Raw genomic sequence first — 17,844 nt, forward strand, 5'->3', positions numbered from 1 at the left:
GAATGACTTTCAGACTTCAAAATTCAATGATGTTTGCCCTGCAGGTTTTACATCTGTGTTCTTCCAATTTCTCCCTATAGAAATGAAGACCTGATATCCTCCTTTACATCTTGGCATCAGACAACTTGTTTTGAGATTCACAGGTCCACAGCAAGAAGATAATTTTTAGCACCTGTTTAAGGTGATGCTTGAAGTTGCCAAGTTGAGAAGGGGTGGACATGTGTTAGTTAGATTCCGTTGTCAACTTGGTCAGGTGAGCACACCTAGTCTTGTGGCTGCAGACATAAGCCAATGGTACGTGAACCTCATCTGTTGCTAATTACATCTGCAGTCGGCTAGGAGGCGTGTCTGCTGCAATGAGCGACATTTGACTTAATTGGCTGGTGCTTAAATGAGAGATTGCAACGTAGCACTGCTAAGCAGCTCAGCCTCATCTCAGCACTAGCAGCTCAGCCCAGGCCTTTGGAGATGCAGAAAGAAGTCACCCCGGGGAAAGTTGTTGGAACCCAGGGGCCTGGAGAGAAGACCAGCAGAGACCATCCTGTGCCTTCCATGTAAGAAAGAACCTCAGTGAAAAGTTAGCTGCCTTTCCTCTGAAGAACCAACAAAATAAATCCCCTTTTATTAAAAGCCAATCCATCTCTGGTGTGTGGCATTCTGGCAGCTAGCAAGCTAGAACAGGGAGGCTGCTGGAAGGATCTGTGTTTGAAAAGGTTGTTGTGTGTGCTTTGGAAAAAAAGGATGTCTGTGAACCGCAGACCCCCTCCAGAGGAGGCAGGTGGAGGTAGAGCCAGAGTCCATGGCTACCCTGGAGGAAGGTGGGGTCAGGTCTCCGCCCTGGGGCGTGGGGTGGGGGTGGGAGATGCCCCCCAGCATGGACTTCTCCACTCTTTCTAGAATGTGTGGGTTCCTCCCGGGTGGGGAAACTGGTGTACTTTATTTTCTGTTCCGGACTGATCTAGCAAGAAAAGATAGTGCTTCTGTTCCCGGCACCTTTTCTTGCCATTACTTTTCCAGCTGGACAAGTAGGCGCTTCTAGGAAGAGAAAGTCTCGCCCATCGGAGCTCCTGATGGCAGAAAGCATTCTTCTGGCCGATTCTGTTTGGCTCCTCCAGTTCCCTTGCCATCTATCGATCACTTGCTTTTCTGTCTGACGTGCCCGGTGGTGAAAGCTGGGACAGCACAGCCACCAAAAGCACTTCCTGGGAGCGCTCGGGCCTCGCTCATCAGGCTGTTGGAACCACGATGGGTGCTCCGTGGCGGGGGGCAGGGCCCTGCCTGCCTGCACCTGTCATGGGTGTGGCTTTTGGGGTATACGGCAACAGGCTGTACCCCGGAAAAGCATGGGCTGGCGGAAAGAAAGCCAGGAAAGGGTGCCAAGATGAATTTGGGCCAAGAGTTTGGCAACTTTTTCACCTGTGAGCACCCTGGCAGCCTACCTTAGGCCAGCTCCAGGTTACCTCCTCCTGTTCTACTCAGAGAAGCTTCTTAGCGGCCAGGGGATGGTGCCCAGTTGTGTCTGGTCAGGCGAGCGCTGGCCTCACCGTTACTGCAAGGACATTTCGTGGCTGGTTTGAGCCAGAAGGCTGGTTTATTAAATCATCAGTCAGTTGATTGCAGCTCTGCCTGATTAATCTACAAGCCACTAAGAGTGTGTCCCCACAAGTGGGATAATCCATTTGGTTGGATTTGATCCTATCAGTTGATGACTTTTAAGTGAGAGGTGATGATTTCAGCCATCAGGAGAGAGAATTTCATCTCTGCTCCAGCCAGCCAGCCTCTCCTGCAGCATTCATTGAACACCTTTGTCAGATTTGCCAGCCCATGTACTGCTCTACAGAATTGGGTCTCGTGCGTCCCCACCGTTGCGTGAGACACTTTTATAGAATCTCGTATTTGCAGATGTCTGCTGTTGGTTCTGCTCCCTTAGAGGGCCCTGACACATACACCGGTGGGCTTTACAAGTGATGGATGTGGCACTCGCTGCTCTCCAGGGATGTGGGCAGTGCGTGGCAGGGCCCCCTGTGGCCCACGCTCCGGGCAGGGAGGAGGCAGTGGCATGGAGGGCGCAGGGAGCCACAGAAACCCCGTGAGGTACTGCATGGTTTGCTTCGGTGAAAAATGTCCAGGAAGCCCCTGGAAATGTGCGCTGCCCCGGATTGCTTACAGGTTCCCGGGTTCTGCTGGAATTAATTTTATTTCCTTCTCAGTGTGTTTGTTTTTAGTCTCTGTTAAGCAGGTTGTACGAGGAAAGGACTCTTTGGGGCATGACCACCCTCCCTGGGGCCTGAAGAGGCTCCTTGCTGCTGTCAGTGTGGCTGGACAGAGGCTGCAGCACCCAGCGCAGAGCCGCCCCCGTGTGGGATAGTGCAGGTGGGGGGGGGGGCGGGGGGGCGCCCTGGGTGTGCTGGGAGGTCTTGACTTCCTTTTGAATGTCTCTCTGCACTGTGGATGTCCAGAGAGCAAATGGACCTTCTCAGCGCAGCCCCTTGCCTACTGCCCTCACCACACTGTAGCTGTCAAACTTGAATTTCCAGTTTATTAAAGGTGAAAATCCGTCTTCCAGTTGGGACGTTGACTTCAGTGAACCGTGCAGACTTGCTTTGTTTCCTGGTGGTTGGGGCGGGTCCAAAGTCCTGTTACAATCTTCTGGACTGTCCAGGTTTGAGTTAAGAAATACTGTTATGAGATAAGCTGTGGTTTCCCCGTGTGGGTATATCTTTGACCCCCCTCTAGTGGAGTTAGGTTATTTTCTAAAGCCTCCCTCTTTTACCCTGATTATTGACAGTCTGTTAGGAGGAGAAGGATTCAGAGTCGTGGGCACTTCCCAAGCTGATGTACGTTCAAGAGGCTCATTTAAAATAGTGCATCTTGTTAAAATCGTTTTGGGTGCCTCTTCCTTTACATATTGAAGATAGTGAAAGTATTCAAGAATGCTGCCAGTGAACCCCAACTTCATGCAACCATGCAACCTGAATGGGAGCTTTCTGTTCTTGAAAGGATGAGGAAGCAGTTGCAAGGCTGTCAGTTTCCAGGGAAACGGCATGTCCATCAAGCCAGAGCTCTGTGGGCCAGCGTGGGAAACCTCAGTTAGATGCTGATTGAGAGGAAATCTGAGACTGAGCTAAACCTTTTGGGTCTCTTGCAACTGCAGATAATGAAGCAGGGGAAATATTTGATGGGGTTTTCTGCTTCTAACATGTGGTCAGATTTCGACCCAGTAACTCATTTCCTGAAATCCTTTGCTTCTTAAAGACGTTTGGCTGAAGTCAGGTGTGTGTCACTGCTGTCAGTTGGAATTGTCTCCCCGTTGATTCTGTACAGAAATCTACTTATAGCCAGGCATGCTTCTTCCAGGGAGCCTGCCCTGATTGCTCCCGCCACAAATCACCTTTCCCTTCTCTCTTGTCCTGGCCCTGTTGGTATTGCTTTACATTAGGCAGTGCTGGACTTTGTTTGGGTGCTGCCAGACCATTTTTGTGTTCCTCTTTTTTCTGCTCAAGCTCCAGGCATTGGTCAGTACTGAGTGCTTGTCTACTGGGGCAGACCAAAGAGATGGGGGGCACCCTGGGCCCTAAGGGAGGCACCTCAAGAACTAGGATGGGGCCAGGCCATGGGTGGCAGGTCCACGCCAGTTGGCAGAGCAAGCCCCTGCTTGTTGCTGCTTTATGCCATGCGTTCTCCATTGGGGCCATAATTGTCTCAGGAGGTGAAGACTGCTTCTTAGGTGGTGAAAGATCCTGGATATTACCATGGTTTATGGCCCTGCAAAAGGTTGCAGTACGTAAACTGATACACAGTTTATCTGTGCTATAAAGATTTCACGGACAGGGAGTGGCTAATCTAAAAATGTTCCCTAGAGGAGTGATAATGAAAAATAGGTTGAAAAGCACTGCTTTATATCAAGCCATTTTCTTGCCTCACAGCCATGTTCATGCTGTCCCCTCTGCTTGGGTCCTCCCTGCTCCCAAAAACACATGGCTGGACCCCCCTCATTCTTTTAAGATTTAGCCCAGGGATCGCCTGCTTTGGGAGCTGAGCCACTGGCCACCTGTCCTCGCTCTGCTGTGTACTGTCCACCCTATATTGTGGTCACCACTGGTCCGTGAACGAGGGACAGAGGGCAGAGTGCGGATGTGAGGATAGCTGACACCAAGAAGGGCAGGCCAGTCCTGTGGCTCAGCTGTAGAGCAGCCGAGTCCGGGCTGCCTTGTGTGAAGATGGTTCATCTGAGCCAAGAGCGGACCTGCAGAGGAAGCCAAGGCCCTGGGCTCTGCAGGTGCTCAGCTGCTGTCCACAGGGACGCCCACCCGCGAGAAGGACGTCCATTCCCGAGAGGATGGTCCACCCCGAAAGGGATGTCCACTCCCCTCCTTGGAAGGAACTTCCATTTCCGAGAGGACCATCCACCCCCTGCTAGGGGCGTCCTGATGTAGTTTTTTGTTCATCCCTTCAAAAGAGAAAGGTGTTTAAAAATCTTTTTCAGAGGCAGAAGGGTCAAGAAAAGTGGCAGTTGTTGTCTGAAAGTAGGCTGATTTTAAATTAGCCGGGTAGAACCATCCGTGGTTCCTAGAACCCTGGCGAGTGGACAGATCCGCACATCTGTCCCAGGTCTCGACTTTCCAGATGACTCAGTTTCCATCCAGAATTCAGGTTATTTAGCACCTAATGGTGAAGGTGGTGGGAGATTGGGGGGAGATTGGGGGGGGAGCGGAGAAAAGAGGAGCACCACCAACTGTCTCCCACTAACGGTGGTGGTGGGAGTTTGGGGGTCAGGAAGGGTGATGGTGGTGAGCTTTGTGGGGGGATTATTGTAGGAGTGAGGGGCTCATTGCCTGGGGAGGGGGGTGGTGATGATGGTGTTTTCACTGCCCAGCTTTGAGTCCAGAACCAAGTGCCTGAATTCTGGGTGGATTGAAACAAGACACTGTTGGAGTCGGTCCTCTCGGCGAGGTCTCTCCTGGCTAGCAGGGGCCTCCGCCATGCTGGTGTTCAGTTTCTTCTTTGACAAAACAAGTCGTTGTTACCTGGAGGCTGCTGTGAGCCTTGAAGCAGCAGGTGTGCACGCAGGGAGAGAGAAAGCAGCCTGTTCGCAGCATTCAGCCCATGGACCGTGTGGTGGCCGAATACTAGGCGAAGGTGAACCACTGGCAGGAAGAAAGAGACTGTACCTGCCGGTCACCTGGGAGCCTTTGATCACTTTGCTGCCAGCACCAGGGTTTCAGGAGGAGACCCTGCCATGGACAACGTGTCCCTTAGCCTCCAGCAGGGTACGGGGAAACGGGAGACGGACTCTCGTGTCACTGGGCCCAAGAAAGTGGCTTAGTGATGTCCACTTCTAAAGATGCACACCTCCGTTTTGTGGTTCTAGAAGGCCTAAAAATATCTTCTGGCAAAATAGTTCCCTTATATCTTGCATATCACCCAACATCCAAATAAAACCCCAGGTGGTATGTATCACCAGGCTGTCTGTCAACTTTTTGAGTGGTTTCCCACCCTCAGACAGCTCAGGAGAACAGCCCGGGCTTCTCTTGAGCTTCCTGCCCTGGTTACCTGAACACGACTGCCGCAGAGCTCCCATTGTGTAAGATAAATAAGTCACATCCATCCAGCATTTCCCTCCAGCCACCCTGGGAAAATGAAAAGTGAATGAGATGACCAGGCATGTGAGGTAGACTTTTTAACCTAGCATGGTCAAAACCTGTGGGTGCTGTGAAAATCTATTAACACGAAGATTAGCAAACCCCAGGTGAACGTGTCTGACTGGAGGAAACTGGGCCTTAAATACGCCTGCCTCCCTGTGTTCCCTCTGCCTGCCTTTATTTATGATTGTTTTTAACAACGAGCTTTGCTTGCAGAGTGCACCTCATGTGCCTGATGTTGATCATGGGCTCGTTTGAAGTAATGTCACGGCAAACACGCATCTTACATATGTTCTATTTCTATTTTAAAAGGAGCGTGGTTCTTCCAGGAACTACACAGTTCCCTTTGATGCCAGCCTCCTGGGTGACCTCATCCAGTCTTGTGGGTCACTTGAGCCGTGGAGGTGGCTCGTTTCATCTTGGTCCCATGAGAAGCCAAATCCGAGGGTCTGGGGGTGAATTTGGGAGCGGTGGCAGCAGGCAGATAGTTTGGGTGTGTGTGCATTGTGTAAGAGAACGGCGGCCAAGATTCGACGCCGTTCCGTGTTTAACAAGCCATTCTTGAGGTTCTTTGATGAGAATGCGTATTCAGCTGCAGCAGGTATTGCGAGCCATGCCTTGGAGAACTTAGCCACTGGCCACCAATTCCACCCAAAAGTCATGAGGAAAAGCATCATCCCTGTTTAGAGCAAGAAAGCAACCAGAGCGATTGCTGTACGGTTCCTGCTAGTTCCGGAGCAGAGAGCAAAGCCTCGTCTCTTTCTGATGTGATGTCGTGCTTCGCCTGGGTCAGATGCTGCCCTGCCTCTCCAGATGGGCTGATGCCCCCTTTTGTTCCCCACGCTCCAGGAGTGCGAGTAATCCAGAGATGATGCTTCATGCACACACGTCTCTCTTTCCTTTTTTGCTCTTGAAGATTTGTTTTTACCTTTCCCCAAGTTACTTTCAGAAGCACTGGGGTGTATAAAAGCCTGTGCTCCCTTACCTGAAATTTGGAGACCTAAAACTTCCTGCATTTGCAGCACACACATTTAGCAGCAAAACCTGAGCTGTGGGATTTCTGGGAAGATAGCTGACTAGAGTAGCTCTAAATTAGCCCTGTTCCACAGAAATTTAGAGAAGGGGCAGGAGGGTGACTGAGGTGGCAGTTCGGGAGTGCAGCTGACCTGAGAGAGTCTTCTGCACCACATGCAGCAGCCCTGGTTGCAGAGGCCGAGGAATGAAAGGCAGAAAGCTGGAGCCTGGCGTGGAGCTGCAGAGTCCGTGGGAGAGCACGGACGGGGGCACAGGAATAGGAAGTGAGCCAGACCGCGTTCCTTGGGTGAACCCTCAGCAGCGCAGCCCCATGACTGGCAACTCACCCCACACCCCACGCACTTGAGCCCCATCACGCACTCCCATTCCCTGCACTCCAGGTGCCCTCACCCCACCAGCCCCCAGTGCACATACCTGCCCCCCACCCCCACCCTAAGTGCTGACCAACCCACCTCTCCTGCACGCCTCCCAAGCACTACCTCCTCCTCCCTGTTCCCTGCAGGCTGTTGCCAGCGCATAAAGGTTGCAGGCACTAACCTCCATACCTAGACTACCACTGACCCCCACCCATAGTGTCGCACAGCCTCCCCCGCTCTCCCTGAGCTCAGCCCATCCGTTTACGGCACTCCCAGGCCCACGCATGTGCTCGGGCTCCCAATCACATCATTCAGCTCTGGGAACCGCACTTTACAGCAGTCCTAGAACTGCACATGCGCACAGCCCTCAGCCTCACTTCCCAGCTCTGAGAAACTGCCGACCTGTGCATCCAAGTCACATCTGCCCCCAATCCACAAAGGCCTAACACTGACCTACTCCCACAGCTCTAAGCATGCACACAGAGGGCCCATGCCTTAGACCAGCCACACCAGGGCTACTCCCGCCATAGTAGTGCACCCGCACAGCTACATCTTCCCTGGCTGCTGGGAAACCACATTCACAAGTATCAGTGTAACATCCCCAACCTGTGCCCATACCTGCCCTGAAACAGATCACCTTACTGAGTGCTCCACCCTGTGCCCTGCTCCTTGCTATACAACCATCCCACAAACACAAGTCCTTAGACTACTGAAAGAAACCAACTCCCAAAGTAAATCAATCAAGATCTCTACATGTGATGAAGACAGCAGAAGATCACTAAGCACATCACAATGCAGACAGGTAAAGCCCTGCCTAATGACCAAATTAAAGTACCAGAGGAGACACAGACATTAAAACAACTAATCAAAGGTGTTCATACAACTCGACTTAATAAAATAAGTGGGATAGCAAATGTCATAAAGGAGATGAAGAAGACAGTAGACCAAAAGGGAATTTGAAAGAATAAATAGAAAAAAATAAATAGAAATCATAAAGATTAAAGACTCTGTTGACCAAATAAAAAACATAGTAGAGGCACACAACACCAGATTTGAAGAGACAGAAGAAAGAATAAGTGATACAGAGGACAGGATAATTGACTTCAAAGACTCAAAACAACAAATGGCAAAAAAGATGGAAGAAATTGAATGGGGACCCAAGGAAATGATGGGCAAAACAAAGCGCACAAAAATAAGAATTGTTGATGTCCCAGAAGGAGAAGAGAGGAGTAAAGGGCTAGGAAGAGTATTTGAGGATATAATGAGGGAAAACTTCCCAATCCACATAAAGGACATAAATATGCAAGTCAAAGAAGCTGAAAGAATTCCACACAGAATAAATCCAAATAGGCCTTCCCCAAGGCACATACTAATCAGTCTGTCAAATGTTGAAGAGAAGCAGAAAATCATGAAAGCGGCAAGAGAAAAACAATCTACTACATACAAGGAAAATCAAGTAAGACTGACTTCAGACTACTCAGCTCGCACCCTGGAGGCGAGAAGGCAGTGATATGATATATTCAAGATCATGAAAGAGAAAGACTTCCAGCTAAGAATTCTGTACCCAGCCAAATTGTCCTTCAAAATTGAGGGAGAGATTAAAGTTTTCACAGACCAAGAAGTCCTGAAAGAATTTGTCAATAAGAGACTGGCCTTACAAGAAATACTAAAAGGAGTTATTCTGGCTGGAAAAAAAAGACAGGAGAGGGAAGTCTGGAGGAGGGCACAGAATTGAAGAGTACCACTAAGGATAAAAGGGTAATTTAAAGAATACAAAGAGAAAGAGGGAAAAGAATTTATAGATCTGACAAATAAAATAAAAAAGGTAAGATGGTGGAATCAAGAAACACCTTTTTAGTAATAACTTTGTATGTGAATGGACTAAAACTTACCAGTGAAAAGATACACATTGTCAGAATGGATTAAGAAACACAATCCAGCTATATGCTACTTAGGAGAGACTCATCTTAGACACAAGGATACAAATAGATTGAAAGCGAAAGGATGGAAAAAAAATTTACCATGCAAGTTGTAACCAAAAGAAAGCCAGAGTAGTTATATTAATATTGGACAAAATAGACTTTAAATGTAAAGACATCATAAGAGACAAAGAAGGACACTATATACTAATTAAAGGGTCAATTCACAATCATAAATGTTTATACTCCCAATCAGGGAGCTCCAAAGTACCTGAGACAGACACTGGCAAAACTGAAGGGAGTGATAGATATTTCAACATTAATAGTAGGAGGCTTCAATACACCACTCTCCTCTATAGATAGAACTAGACAGAAGATCAACAAGGAAATAGAGAAGTTAAAGAACTTGATAAATGAATTAGACCTAACAGACATATATAGGTCATTGCATCCGAAAGCACAAGGTTATACATTTCTTCTCTAGTGATCCTGGAACATTCTCCAGGATCGATCATATGCTGGGGCACAAAGCAGGTCTTTATAAATTGAAAAATATTGAAATTATTCAGAATGCTTTCTCTGATCACAGTGGAATGAAGTTGGATCTCAATAACCAACAAAGAATGAGAACATTCACAAATAAATGGAGATTAAATAACACTCTTAAATGATCAGTGGGTCAAAGAAGAAATTGCTAGAGAAATCAGTAGCTATCTGGAGATGAATGAAAATGAAAATACAACTTATCAAAACTTATGGGATGTGGCTGAGCAGAAACTTTATTGCCTTAAATGCCTATATTAAAAAACAAGAAAGAGCAAAAATTGAGAACTTAACAACAAACCTGGAGGAACTTGAAATAAAACAACAAACTAACCCCAAAGCAAATAGGAGAAGAGAAATAACAAAGATTGAAACAGAGATAAATGAATGGGAGAACAAAAGAACAATAGAAAGAATCAATAAAATCAAAAGTTGGTTCTTTGAGAAAATCAATAAAATTGATGGGCCACTAGCAAGACTGACAAAGAAAAAAAGACAGGATGCAAATAAACAAAATCAGAAATGAAAAGGGGTGCATTACCACAGACCTTGAAGAAATAAAGGAAATCATAAGAGGATACTATAAACAAATGTACGCCAACAAACTAGACAACTTAGATGAAATGGAGAAATTCCTGGAGACACACAAACAAGCTACACTGACTCAGGAAGAAATAGAAGATCTTAGCAAACCGATCACAAGTAAAGAGATTCAATCAGTTGTCAAAAATCTTCCTACAAGGAAAAGCCCAGGGCCAGATGACTTCACAGGGGAATTTTTTTTTTTTTTTTGGGAACTCTTTACAAAAATATCAAATTTATTTCAATATCTAGTTTCATTCTTTAATTAGAGTTAATGGCAATTATTTTGTAACTTAAAAAAACTCATAAAAGTGGGAAAAACATTAATAAGCTATTAAAGACTGACCATGAAAAAAATTCTTGGGCCACACATTTACCAGTCATATTTAACAGTAATTCCTATTATATTACTTACTGAGGAATACTCTTTAGCTCTTTATGTCTAAATGTAACATTCTCATTTTGACATAATTTATCTATTTTCAGCCCAACTGCTATATCCAACAAAACCTTTCGAAGCTTTACTTTCCACTTATGAAATATGACATAACTATTCATCTTAAGAGTTCCTTAAAAGATACTTAGAAATTTTAATTTTCATATTAAAGTGATAAAAAAAGTACAGGACATCACTACCACAAGTTAAACAAAAAATGGAGTAAAAAAAACAAAAGTGGTATCTATATAACAAGCAATTACTGATAAGAATTTTAACTATTTTACACACTTAGCGCAAGCAAATAAAAAGGTTCCAAGGTACTACAATGCTTGGCATTTGTGCTGCAAGCTTTAAATTGTAATTTCATTCTCCACAAATCATCTGTAAGAAAATGGCTATGCCTGTAGATATAAAATTGTTATATCCAGCAAGTGGTATTTTACTGGTCAAGATGAGAATGCTTAATAAAATTAGGTTTAAAAATGCAGAATGTCTGATAATTATACTACCAATATAAAGATTAAAAATCAGATAAACTATACAGAAGATAAATAAATGATTAACATTTTGCTCTGAGAAAATTAGAGATGGTTATATTCCAAGAAATAAGCAATAATGACAAAATATGTGCTTAAATATTTTGACTATTTTAAGCCCAAACATATTATTCATCTGAGGAGACAATTTTGACTTTTTGCTTTTTTGTCCAGAATAGGACCCCAATGTAAGCTATTATTTGAATAGAGTTCATAATCTAAAGTCATTTTTTCTCCATAAAAATGATATTTTTATTCATTTTATAGATAGGCTACAAAATGTCAAATGACTAAGTCAGTTATAAAGATTTTGTAGCATAATAAATGCTAATTTACCCAATGACTGTCACAGATACCAACATACTTCTATACAAGCCTAAAAGTCAGTACTGAAGTTATAACATGATTCTTCCATGTGGTCAGACTATATAATGCTCTCTAATACTGTCATAAAATCCAAAGAAGAAACCTTAGTGAGTCCTTCCAAAGCTGCAGAAATTTCCAAATGATTTTCCTCTGGTTTCAGAGCCTGTTTATTTTCTTCAATCCCTTTTTAGTCGTTTGGCTTTTGCAATATTTTCTTGACGTTTCTGCTTCTTCTGCTGCTCCTTTTCCCTGGCCTCAGTCATCTTGGCCAATTTCCAGGACAGTACAGCACTTGCTAGGAACAACGGAGTAAGGGCCAAAATCACTGTCGTAAGGAAGCCATATGGGTCCTTTGCAGCCCATTCCACAACATACTCAGCCCAAGCCTTGATATCAGACATCTTTGTAGTGGTCTTAGGAAAACTTATGCTTGAGTTGTAATCTCTAACTTCTTCCCTGGATTATTAGAGAGCCAATCACAATTTCAGATGACCTTTGGTTGTCTTCTTCTTTAATTCAATCATACACTTCTGAGAGAAGGTTTAAATTGGATATGCAAAAAGATCTCTCAAAAGATGTTACAATAGATCCATTCCTCGATCCTGAATTTTTCTTCTTTCCCCTAGCCGGGCCGCCTTCACCCGGCCCCTCGGCCTGCACACGCGCGGCCCCCGGCACGCCACGACAGGCGGACTTCACAGGGGAATTTTATCAAACATTCCAGAAAGAATTAACATCAATCCTGCTCAAATGTTTCCAAAAAATTGAGGAATAAGGAACTCTATCTAATTCATTTTATGAAGCTAATATCATTTTAATACCAAAACCAGGTAAACATATAAGGAAGGAAAACTACAGGCCAGTCTCCCTAATGAACATAGATGCAAAAATTCCCGATAAAATATTAGCAAATCGAATCCAACAGCACATTAAAGAATTAAACACCATGACCAAGGGGGCTTATACTAGGAATGCAAGGATGGTTCAATACAAGAAAATCAATTAATGTAATACAACACATTAACAAATCAAAAAGGAAAAATCACATGATCATCTCGATTGATGCTAAAAAAGCATTTGACAAAATTCAGCATCCTTTTCTGATAAAAACCCTCCAAAAGATAAGAATCAAAGGTAACTACCTCAGTATGATAAAGGGAATATATGAAAAACTGATAGCCAGCGTTGTACTCAGTGGAGAGACTGAAAGCCTTCCCCCTAAGATCAGGTACAAGACAAGGATGCCCACTGTCACCACTATTATTCAACATTGTGTTAGAAGTTCTAGCAAGAGAACTAGCTAGAGCAATCAGGCAGGACAAAGAAATAAAAGATATCCACATTGGAAAGGAAGAAGTAAAACTCTCATTATTTGCAGATGGTATGATAGTATACTTGGAAGATCCTGAGAAATTTACAGCAGAGTTACTTGAGCTAATAAACAAATTCAGCAAGGTTGCAGGATGTAAAATTAATGTGCAAAAATCAGTAACGCTTCTATACACAAGCAATGACCTAGCTGAGGAGTCAGTTAAGGAAAAAATTACATTCAAAATAGCAATGAAAAGAATCAAATACTTAGGAATGAAATTAACTAGGGGGACATAAAGGACTTGTACACAGAAAACTATATAACATTTCTAAAAGAAATTAAAGGAGACCTAAATAGGTGGAATGACATTCCCTGCTCATGGATAGGAAGGCTAAATATAGTTAAGATGTCAGTTCTCCCCCAGTTGATCTACAGATTCAATACAGTACCAATCAAAATTCCAACAACCTACTTTGAAGATTTGGAAACGCTAACTACCAAATTCATCTGGAAAGGAAAGAGACCTCGAATAGCTAAAAGCATCCTAAAAGAGAAGAACGAAGTGGGAGGATTAACACTCCCTGAGTTTAAAACCTATTATAAAGCCACAGTGGTCAAAACAGCATGGTACTGGCACAAAGACAGAAGCATTGACAAATGGAATCAAATCGAGAGTGCAGAAATAGACCACCAAATCTATGGTCAACTGGTTTTTGACAAGACCCCCAAATCCTCTGAACTGGGACAAAACAGTCTTTTTAATAATTGGGCATGGAAGAACTGGATATCAATAGCTAAGAGAATGAAAGAGGACCCCTATCTTACACCCTACACAAACATTAACTCAAAATGGATCAAACACCTAAATATAAGAACTAGCACCATAAAGTTTCTAGAAGAAAACATTGGGAAACATCTTCAAGAGCTAGTAAAAGGAGATAGCTTCCTAAACTTTATACCCAAAGCACAAGCAACAAAAGGAAAAATAGATAAATGGGAACTCCTCAAAATCAAATGCTTCTGCATTTCAGAAGACTTCGTCAGAAAGGTGAAGAGGCAGCCAACTCAATGGGAGAAAATATTTGGAAATCACATATCAGACAAACGTTTGATTTCCTGTACATACAAAGAAATCATGCAACTCAACAACAAAAGAACAAACAATCCAGTTATAAAATGGGTTAAAGATATGAATAGGCATTTTTCTGAAGTGCAAATACAGATGGTTCCAAAGCACGTGTAGAGATGCTCATTTTCACTGGCTATAAGACTACAATGAGATACCACCTCACACCTATAAGAATGGCTGCTATTAAGCAAGCAGAAAGCTATGAACGTTGGAGAGGATGTGGAGAAACTGGGACACTTATGCACTGCTGGTGGTAATGTCTAATGGTGCAGCCACTATGGAAGACTGTTTGGCAGTTCCTTAGGAAGCTAAATATCGAGTTGCCCATGATCCAGCAATAGCACTACTGGATATATACCCAGAAGGGCTGAAAGCAATGACACAATGACATTTGCACACTGATTGATGTTCATAGCAGCATTATTCACAGTGCCAAAAGATGGAAACAAACCAAATGCCCATCTACAGTTGAGTGGATCAACAAAATGTGGTATATACATACAATGGAAAATTATGCAGCAGTAAGACCAAATGACGTCCTGAAGCACATGACAAGATGGATGAGCGTTGAGGGCATAATGTTGAACGAAATTAGCCAGACACAAAAGAACAGATACTGTATGATTCTACTTTTATGACTAGCAAGCATAAAAGTATAATCAGAGGCTAATAATACATAATATAGGGGACTTAGAGATACATAGAAGGTAGAGATGGGCGAACCATTAGCTAAGGAGGTTGAACTCCAATGTAAGGGAATAGATAGAAGTGAAGGTGATTCTCTAGTCGCTCTAGAAGTAATATTACCATATTGAAGATGAGGAAGATTGAAAGGGGCTGTATAGACCTATGTGTCCCACTGACTCACACTAGAGATATGAATGAGTTCTCATAAGAATTACTTCAAAGATATGATTCTTGTGTAAAGAATGTTTAAGTCCAGGGTACAGGGTAAAACTGCTATTGCATGCTATGAGCTGTGTTCAAAAGGAAACCATCAGCACTACCGCAGCAACAGCAGAGGTAAATAAAGGGACGAGGGACAGGAGTTTAAGAGGAGGTATACATTTCCTATTTGGTGAGGGTGTATTTATTGGTTTTCTGACTTTTGGGAACAATGAAATTATCTAAAATTGAGAATGTTGATGGACTGTGGACTTTGGGCCCTCCATGATGCCTGATTAATGCAGGTGGCTGAAGGGTACACTGACGGAGAAGTAGAATGACAAACGATGGTGCATACTTAGGAACGAAGGCTGTGCTGCTATAAAAAGGAACAATGTCGTGAGGCATGCAATGAATAAGCCATGGAACAGAAAACAACAATGGTATGGTCACCTTTAGAAAATGGTTATAAGAAAACAGGAGCCTAGATTATAAGCTTTTAGAGCAGACATATTAAGTCTGGAGTGGTGATTATTATTTCTGGATTTCAAGAGGCTGTTTTATATGTATAACCTGATAAGAGATAAGAACGAAGCCAAACAAGTTGAGGTTAAAGTAATTCAGAACATAGGGGTAAGGAAGACTGTGTCTGTATTTTAGAACCACACATACTCTTTGAGACCAATGTAAGAAAGGTTTATTTGGTCTGGAACTGAAATTTTCTGTGGTGCATAATCTAATTCAACCTATCTGTACAGCTAATGTGAACAACTGAAACACTGGGAGCACAGAATGAGAAAGAGATCCTTTAATCCTGTATAGATTATTGTAATGCCCAGATACATCCTAGAGTATATCAAGCAGATAATAAAAAAGTATTGGCAAAGTCCCCTGAAGGAGGGAGACCTATGGAAGTATTAAACCTTACCATTAGGGAATCCCCTGATACTGTGTCAAACCTTAGGGATACCCAAATCAATAGGCTATGCCCTCAATCATGAGGCTTCCTCTTGTGAAGCCTATGTAGGTAGCAGAGAAGTTAGACTACCTATAGTCATGCCTAAGAGTTACTTCTGGAGGACCTCTTTTGTTGCTTAGATGTAGCCTCAGTCTCTCTAAACCCAACACTGCAAGTGAAATCATTGCCCTCCCCCTAACGTGGGACATGACACCCAGGGGTGAAAGTCTCCCTGGTGACGTAGGAGAGGACTCCCAGGGATGAATCCAGACCTGACACCATGGGATCAACAATTACATCTTGACCAAAATGGGGAAAAGAAGTATAATTAATAAAGTATCAGTGGCACAGAGAGTTCAAATAGAGTTGAGAGGCTACTCTGAAGGTTGCTTTTACTGCAAGCTTCAGGTAGACATTGCTACCTATAATAATCTGCCAACCCCCAACCAGGACCATTCCAGCCAATCCTAAAGAACACCTAGGGCAATATATAAGATTCCTCAACGGTTCCATGCACTAGAGTAACTTACCAGAAACCTTAGTTGCAGATGGGTCCCTGGTCCAGATACGTCCTGAAACCTAGAAGACCCAGCCTCTCCAGAACATCAGATAGTTCCATCTCCCTACCCCATATTACTGACAGACCCTTCCAATATCAAAATTTAGAATTGCCATAGCCCAGACAACCCAGTGAGAGGTATGGAAAGATAAAACGTGATGGTGGAATTATACATGGAAGACAGGACTTAAATGAATATGAATCCTTAAATTGATATTTCTTTTAGTCTTCAGTATTTTAGAGCAACTAGAAGTAAAAACCTAAAATTGTGGAATTTGTAACCCGTCAAACTCTGAAATATGTTCTACAACTAATTGTGGTGCTGTGCTTTGAAATTTATAGCTTTGTTTGTATATATGTTATTGTCCACAAAAAAGAAGGGAAAAAAGTCGATTGTGATGATAAAAAAGTATTTAAGCCCTCTAGCCTCCTATATTCTAGAGCAGCTAGAAGGAAAAATCTGAGATGATGTTATGGTAGCCCGTGACACACTCTGGGATCTGTCCTGCAGCCACTTTTTGAAAGAGTGCTTTGAGAACTGTTGCTTTTTTATTTCTTTGCTTTGTGTATATGTTATACTATACAATGAAAAAGTTATTTAAAAAAAAAAAGGCCTGAGCTGTGCTGCAGGGAGCCTGTTCATCACCTTTATAATCTGTGCCCCTGAGTGTGTGTGTGCTTCACTGTAGAATGGAGTGAACTCCAGAATTACAGGATTTATTGAGGCACACTCCAGAGCAGGGCCTGCACACTCTGGCCAGCGGGCCAAACACAGCCAGTGGCCATCTGTTTTTGTAAATAAAGTTTTATTGGCGCACAGCTACACCTTTCTGTTTCCATATTGCTTGTGGCTGTTTTTGCACCTGAGTCTTTATGTGCAGTGATGTCATGAGAAACTGTAGTGTTAGGTGATATCCAAATTTGGGTGGAAACACTGGGGGCCCAGAGACTTGCTTCTCTCGAAACACAGCCTCCAGGTACTTGGAGCTCTAGTACCTGTCTCATGGCATCATTTTCCCTCCTGTGCATTCTACACTTCACACTTATTTGTGGAAAGCATGCTAAATACATGGCATTTTCTAGAGCTCTCTTATTTAAGGACCGTGGACCAGAGGAGGCTGGTGCCTGTAGATGCTGAGGAGACGGGCCGGGTGGGCCCCTGCAGGAAGCCATAGGGCAGTTTGCAAACTGCACACTCCCCTGGGGTGTGCTTCCTGAGCCACCTGGAATGCGCTGATCAGGTTCCGCTAAGAGGCAGGTGCCTGCTACCCAGCATGGACCCTTTGGCTCCCAGCTGCGTGGAGCCCAGTCTCCCCACCCTGGGTGTCGGTGGGGACCTGTGGTCCCAGCCACCTTTACTGGCTTCTCTTCTGCATGCTTTGTGGGTGGCTTTGGCGCCTTTGCATTAGGTGTTTTTTTGTTTTTCTCTTGGCTATTAGCCCCTTTCCACAGTCCAATTAAGAACATCAGCCTCACACTGCTTACATTTAACACCTGCTGCATAGCATTGTTAGTTTATTTCTGAGCTCTCACAGGAGTCCAATTTATTCCTGGCGGTTCCCAGTCCCCGTGCAATGCAGGAG

At 44.0% G+C, this 17,844-nt stretch overlaps 2 protein-coding genes across 3 annotated transcripts in view; one reads left to right on the forward strand and one right to left on the reverse strand.

Moving 5' to 3' along the window:
- The window catches only part of AGAP1 (ArfGAP with GTPase domain, ankyrin repeat and PH domain 1), a 636,823-nt gene that overhangs the window by 54,942 nt on the left and 564,037 nt on the right, over nt 1-17,844 (forward strand). The gene's annotated exons all lie outside the window — the stretch shown is intronic.
- LOC143678288 (small integral membrane protein 15-like) lies at nt 11,493-12,077 on the reverse strand. The gene has a single exon (XM_077155526.1). The coding sequence runs from the start codon at nt 11,817-11,819 to the stop codon at nt 11,595-11,597; it is 225 nt and encodes a 74-aa protein (XP_077011641.1). The 5' UTR covers nt 11,820-12,077; the 3' UTR covers nt 11,493-11,594.

This window comes from Tamandua tetradactyla, chromosome 3, assembly GCF_023851605.1.
Source record: "Tamandua tetradactyla isolate mTamTet1 chromosome 3, mTamTet1.pri, whole genome shotgun sequence".
Lineage (NCBI taxonomy): Eukaryota > Metazoa > Chordata > Mammalia > Pilosa > Myrmecophagidae > Tamandua > Tamandua tetradactyla.